Source organism: Eufriesea mexicana, unplaced genomic scaffold, assembly GCF_001483705.2.
Source record: "Eufriesea mexicana isolate 0111107269 unplaced genomic scaffold, ASM148370v2 scaffold9786, whole genome shotgun sequence".
In the NCBI taxonomy this organism is placed as follows: domain Eukaryota; kingdom Metazoa; phylum Arthropoda; class Insecta; order Hymenoptera; family Apidae; genus Eufriesea; species Eufriesea mexicana.
This window is the reverse complement of record NW_016917468.1, coordinates 56866-63968: the sequence shown is the minus strand read 5'-3', so window position 1 is coordinate 63968 and position 7103 is coordinate 56866. Positions and strand designations below refer to the sequence as shown.

At 34.5% G+C, this 7103-nt stretch overlaps 1 protein-coding gene across 1 annotated transcript in view; it reads right to left on the bottom strand.

The window, feature by feature from the left end:
* Positions 1 to 7103, bottom strand: part of Rbcn-3A (rabconnectin-3 alpha) — a 19885-nt gene that overhangs the window by 7880 nt on the left and 4902 nt on the right. Inside the window, 14 exon segments of the mRNA XM_017908092.1 lie at positions 77 to 258; positions 328 to 560; positions 656 to 793; positions 886 to 1119; positions 1660 to 1833; positions 1897 to 1998; positions 2094 to 2408; positions 2744 to 5008; positions 5111 to 5473; positions 5562 to 5778; positions 5924 to 6165; positions 6259 to 6517; positions 6644 to 6790; positions 6869 to 7103. Coding sequence (XP_017763581.1) covers positions 77 to 258; positions 328 to 560; positions 656 to 793; positions 886 to 1119; positions 1660 to 1833; positions 1897 to 1998; positions 2094 to 2408; positions 2744 to 5008; positions 5111 to 5473; positions 5562 to 5778; positions 5924 to 6165; positions 6259 to 6517; positions 6644 to 6790; positions 6869 to 7103 — 5106 coding nt within the window.

The following is a 7103-nucleotide window of genomic DNA, read 5'->3' as shown; positions in this document are numbered from 1 at the left end:
AAAAACAAAAACCGATTTTATGACCAACTACAATTTAAAGATTTTCGTTCGAATTTTTATAATCTATCGAACTTACCTGTCCGGCTGTTGATGTTTCGTAACAAAAGTATCGGAATCGCAGAGTGATTGATAAATACAAGCACTTAAAGCCACTGCTAAATCCCTCATTATAAACACCTCGCAATAATGTGTATTTTTTGTAGGCATTGGTGGATTACGTAATTCTACTAACGTTTGCAACATATCATGCGCTAGGGCCTAAAAGAGTAAATACAATATCAGATGCATATCAAATTTTTTTCTAAAATTTCGTAATATTGTACGAACTTGCAAATGTCTGACCGGATCTGCCACAACAGTTTTGTTGCATGCTACACTAGCACTTAAAAGAGGAAGTGTAGTTGGAAATGGAAGAGGGCTAAGTAACTGTTGTTGCGTCTTTTCTTGTTGTAATTCTTGTAATAAAAGAACAAGTTCCATTCGCACAGATGCTAAACCACCACCCGATGCTCCGTGCAAAGAACAATAGGACAGTAACGTTCGTAATAATGTTTCGTTTGCTATAAACAGATGTTTATAATACCTCACAATCATAAGTTTTCGATTAATTATGTATTTACTAATGTAAAGCATCTACATCTAGATTATAAAATACCTTTCAGCCATTTTTTTCTTCTAGCAGCTCGTTGAACCTTGGCTTCAAAATCCAATTTCTCGGCCATTAATATTTCGTGTAACGTTGGCTGTTCACCAGGTTTAGATGGCTGCATATCATCCACCATACCACCTTCATCTAAAAGTGCAATGATTTTATCACTTGAAAATAATCAGTATTAAATTAAATATCATTTAATTAAAATCAAGTTAGCAAATTTTTCTGTTTACATTCCGAAACGTTGTTTACATCTCCGTCTGAACTGACACTATAACTGCAGAGCTGTCTAAGGGCATCTACTTCTCGTTCGAGCCATACATACAGTTGATATCGAAGTTGACCTCCGTCTACTTCAAAACCCGTTGCCAATGTTGATAATTCTTCCATTAAAATTTTTAAACATGCTACAAATTTTAGTTGTTGTGCCATAATGTCTAATTGTCCTGATGGTTTAATGGCTTTCTCTGAAAATATTAATATTAACAACAACGACGACAACAACAACAACAGCAAAAATACAAGAATATATGTGCACCAGATTATAACTAAAATAATATCAATAATAATTTTATCCACAAATGTTATTGTTACAGGTACAAAAGTCAATAAGTAATAATAGATTTCATGACAGGCCGATTCCTAAAATACTTCTTACAAATATATGTGATAGAAGGAATAGGACAAAATAACTTGGCATAACTTATGTTTTGCAAAAAAGAAAAAAAACAATGAAACCTGGGAGAAGCAGAAAATAATCAAATAATAATGATGATGATAATATAATTAAGCTTGTTTTGAATATCCTTCAAATAACCAGCTTTCTCTATTTTAAAATTATTTGGAATTTAGATTATTAGAATTGATATTCAGTGCCTTTAAGACAATGTTACATTTCTTTTCAGAGACATAATGTTCTTTAATATCTGATAAAGGTAGTTGTAATAGAGTTAAATAAAAATTAAATCAAGATAGTCATGTATAATAAGTTATAAACACTAATTTACCATTTTGTTCTGATTGTGTTTCTTTTAAACCATCGGTAGTTTCTTTTTTATCCAGTTTCATACTTAAAGGCGGACTATCAGCATCGTCATTTTCAGTTATATCATCATCATCCCAGTTTAATACTAATTCCTCGTCGGTTTGACGCAACACCGGTTGGGACCAATCGATAATGCCTAACACCATAAGAATAAATTAGTAGAAATTATCCACTTTTTTTTATATCGATCTAAGTTTACCTTTGTCATCGTCGGTTTTCTTTAAATTATCATCCCAACTAATAATTCCAGTATCTATTTGAAAATCTTGATTTCTTGATTTGCTCGGGCTATTTAATAAACCTAAAAAATCGGTGGTATCCGTAAATAACAATAAGTATAAAAGACCTACAAGAAAACAGAAAAGCTGTATATATGGTAATTATATGATTACATACTAGATGAATCTTCACAATTTGTTTCCATAACTTTGTTAGGTAACTTAGAAAGAACTTCAAGGGCAAGAGCAGGACACCCTGCTTTAAAATGTGCATGCGCTGTTGTGAAGTATAGTTGTCTTTCCAAAGGTGTAATACTATCTTCCAAGGTCAATTGTTTATCAGGTTGTGATTTTGTTTCCGTGCCATAACTGAATCCGGATATAACTACTGAATGACCTTTTTTCTTATCCTGAGCAGTAGATGCAATGTATTGTCTGATCAGTAATGGATGTGTTCGTAGGTAAACGTAAAAATTGAAAACATTTGGATTTGCTAAAATGAAAAAAAGATGTAAACAATGACCATGTGCGGTAAAAGTAAATGATGTTCTTTTAAGGAAAGAAATACAAAACATTAGCACTACATTAATTGAACTTAAACCTTCTACAATAATTATTAACCCGAAGAGTAACAGAATTATTTTTATCAATGTTCAAACTGAAGGAGAATAAAATAATAGAAAATAAGTGAACTTTATTTTTTGTTAATGTAATCTTTTAAGGGAAAGTTTTGTTACAGTCTTTTCAATTAGGGCAGTTTTATTTAAATTAAGAAAAAGTAATAAGATGAAAAAAAGAGAGAAGACAGAAATAAAATAGTTGTATTACCTGTTGCACCTTCGGGTTTATCAGATTCGTCGTTATATTGCGGATGCAAAGTTCCAACGTTTGTTAGTAACAAAGTATTCAACGATCCAGCATAATCCTTAAGAATCCAAAGAGCCATACTGCGTAAAAATGGGTCGGGATGAGCTTTATTCATATCTTGATTTTGTCCATCTTTGTCACAGCCTAAAATTTCTTCGTAAAGTAATCTTCTTAAATTCACAGAGGTAGTATCGTCATCGTAAAGTCTGGCAATGACCATTGCTAATTGTATATCATTCAGTTTATTTAAACATACGTCAATAGCATCTTTAAGCGCATTTGCTAGCAAGAAGAATGCTGCAGCATGTTCGAATCTTTGTTTACCAAGTAAAGCAAATGCATTCTTCAAGGCAGCTTTCCTCCAACGATCTTCAGTGAAATTGTTCGCAAAGAAAGTTGTCATTCTTTCATCCCGTTTATTTCTAAACAGTCCCCAAACAAGATTCTTTTTTTTCATTGCTAAATAATAAAGCGCAGCATCAAGGGGATCTTGCTTTTGTTGATAAGCTGCTTTCGCAATTTTTTCAACGCATCTTTTTAATACAGTGTTACTTCTAATCCACCAACCTATACCGAGTTCCTTCAAAATATTCCATTTTGGTTGCCCTTTGGCATAAGAAGGTATCAATCCTAGTAATTCTTCTTCGGATTCAGAATGAAATGCCCAAACAAGATTATTCGATGATATACCTTGCTTCTGAAACTGTGCTCTTTGCGCTAATGGAAGACAACGAATTAAGTAATTATAATGTTTCATGGCCAATAAAAATCGAAGGCCACAATCGTCTAATGAATCCGTTGAGACCGTTTCTCCGTCGGGAATACCGGTTAAATTTTCTTTCGCAATCGCGTTCTTTGCTGCGTCTATTGCAAATCTTTCCGCAAAATCTACATTACAAGTAGAAACGGTATCAGCTAGTGCGAGCAAATGCATTTGATCAAGGCTCGATAACCCGGGTAAATGAGTGTGTGTCAGTAGTCGCGACAGTAATCTACCTTGTCTTGGTCCAAAATGAGATATACCTTGTCTTTCTGGTACTGACGAACGTCTGTCTTTCTGTCGCGAACAATCATAATCCTCGTCCAGCATGTCATCCAGCGACTCACCTTCATCCAAATTACTGTCAAACAATTCGTTATAATCTTGCTTATCTTCAATTTTGTGTTGATGCGGTACGTTTGTTTCTTTGTCTGCGATGAGTAAAGTCCAAAGTGGTAATGGAGATATTGATGTTATTTCAGCATAATCTAATGTAAGTTCTTCTGGTATCTGCGTAGTTGAACCTCTTGGTTCCAAAGGCGATGTTGTACCTACATAACTAACCGACATCGTTCTAGAACGAGACCATCCACCGCCACGTTGCTTCACTAAACTTTCATCATCTGCCCTTAAAGAACAAGAACTTCCTATGCATCGAACAAGATGTGCCAATATAGCTTTTACCCATCGAATTTTGCCAGAATTTAGCAATTCCATTAATTGTTTTGGATGATATTGAGGCAACACGGGACAAGCGATTCTCGACGCTTCAAATAAACCATAGTCTGGCATATAATCAAAATTTAAATTTTCATTTTGCATTCCTCGTTTCTTTTTAGCGTCTAGCATCGTTAAATTGATACTGCTGACTCGAGAAAGATGGGGCATAGAGGATACGTTTGCCAATCGTCTTTGCGACGTTTCGTGTGCTAATGTTCGTAAATCCTCGTCTCGTAAATTTCGACTAGCTTGAAACTCATCTGATTCTTGATGTTGCAAATTCGAATGAAAACAATCCTTCTTTGGATTCGGCTTCCATTGTGAATAAACGTGCATTTCTGAATCCATGCCAACTACTAAAATCCCATCTCTTACCCAAGATATTTGCATTGGTAGCGGAGGTAAACCATCCGCTGTAGTTAACTCGATTTTTCGTAGTTTCATCCAACGAATTTCGTCAACAAATTGGGGCTGTGCCAAAGATGAAGCTTTCCGCAAAATCGGTCGATTATTGCTCTGTGATTCTTTCATTGCTTTCATATTTGCTTGTGCAAGATCCGAACACACGGGCGTGAATAACATGATTTTCGATCCAACAGCAACAGTTAAAATATGAGAACCATCTTCTTTAGACACCCAATCTAGCTGAACTAAATGTTTCTGTGTAAGCGGGCATGTGTTACCATTTTCTATGATCGATTTTCGTAAGGACTGAAGTGTGCTAAACGACGGAACAGCCAATAAACCTACCACAATCGTAAATAATATGATTAAATTTTTAATCATTGAAATTTATTACAATGAGACTGTGTGCTGAAAATATGATATATTAAATCTAGTACCTTTACCTGCATTCGGCTTTGTACTTTCCCCGTTTTCTCCATTTCTGGGTGATCTCACATCTTCATGACTAAGCGTCTGCAACACTTGAGTAAGTCTTTGCTTTTTCTGCAAAAATTTACTGTCATAGAGATAACTCAAATCTAAGTGTTGATCCACTGGAATTCTCGGCAAATGTATATTCTTTAAATGTATAGTATCCTCTAGAATCCATTCACTTCCACCCGTGCTTTCACATTCATATATAGCAACGCATAGATTTACATATCGAGAATCAGGATCACTTTTGGTAGGACGTGTAAATGATTTTCCGTACTTGTATGCACATGCAATACGTCCACTATATGCAGCACTTATATTTAATGGTTGTCCTAAAATACAAATAAGTTATTGGATCGAATAGAATCTTTTCTTAATTTCAATTTTTTTTAAATGTAATTTTAACCAATATATACTCACCTGTAATATCTATAGTCGATTCTTGATCTTTCCGTATCATTTCCCATTCGCACCATTCATAATGTAATTTGACAATCGGTTGATTTTTCGTTACTTTACATCTCCAGAAACGTATTGTACTATCGCTACATGCAGTTACCACAATATATGGAGCAAAGCAAGCAGGATATATGGAAGAACTGCTTAAGTGTCCAGCAGCTGGCGCAGCATGTATTACCTACATAATGTATTACTATTATCATTATGTATGTAATAATGGTTTTTACACTCTGTTTAATAGTTTTAACTTTAAAGCGACATAGTTACAACTACGAGGAAAAGAGAAAAAAGATAAAAATGCAATATACAAATGTTACACAAACCTCAACTCCCGTTGGTAATGGCAATTCCTGGGTGCATACTTTCGTAGTTGTTATAAGAACATGACTGTTTTGAGGTCGTTTTTGGAAAAACATATCTAATTCACCTTGACTCTCACGGCGGGACTGACTTGCTCGACGAGATCTTCTACCCTCTGGATGATTATAACGTCCAGGGGTTCCCTCCTCATCTTCATCTTGTACCAAATGAGAATCCGGTACATACATCATTGATTCCGATAATACTATCGAAGAAAAAGTATGAGATAATACAGAAGTAGGAAAAGGGGTAAAATAATATTGAAGAAAAAGTTTAATAGAACTACAAATAGATGTACCAGTATTTTCAGGTTGAGAGGCTATTACCAAACGCCACATATGTACAGTTGTACCTTGTTGTGTTCTTTCTAAAACAACTATGTAAAATGGTTCTTCGAAAATTGCAGACTGTTGCAAATCTACCATAGCATCCAAGGTAGATTCCATTAAACCTAAATCATTTATTGATGTATCTATACCAGTTTGTTTTTCATCATTTCTGTCTCCAGTAATTAATTGTTCTTGAAATACATGTAGGAATTGTGTATTTTGCCAGTCCTAAATTTATAACAAAAATTATATCCATTAGGTTATTATTTTTTAAATAATCAATATTATTAAATTATTCTTATTATTCTAATTTTCCATAACTTTTCTTTTTTACATGCGTTGTTTAATACTTACATGTGTTGCATCAGCAATAGCATCCAACTGTATAACGCAACCTGGCCTAGCCGTAGATTGTTGAGATACTATTTCTATTCTATCGTGAATCGAATGTCTCATACCATCGTCCGATGACATATCTGTCGAAAGACTTGCCATGGAATTCTGACAAACACAAAAGTAATAAATCAATTTAACAAATATTTATGAATTATGCTTCTTTTAAATTTACCAAAAACTAACCATCATTCTGCTTCGCCTTTCACTAATTGATACTTCTGCCAACAATGTTCTAGCGTCGATAACAGCTTGATATACCCTTAAACATTCCCCATCACTGGCGACAAAACATGCGCTTGGAGAATTTGACAAATTACCTAAGGTAGTACTTGGTAACAAGGTTGGAATCCAAGCAACGTTACTAAACGCTGATATTTCTGGAGAATTAATACGCGCTAATTCAGAAACTCCTCCGCTC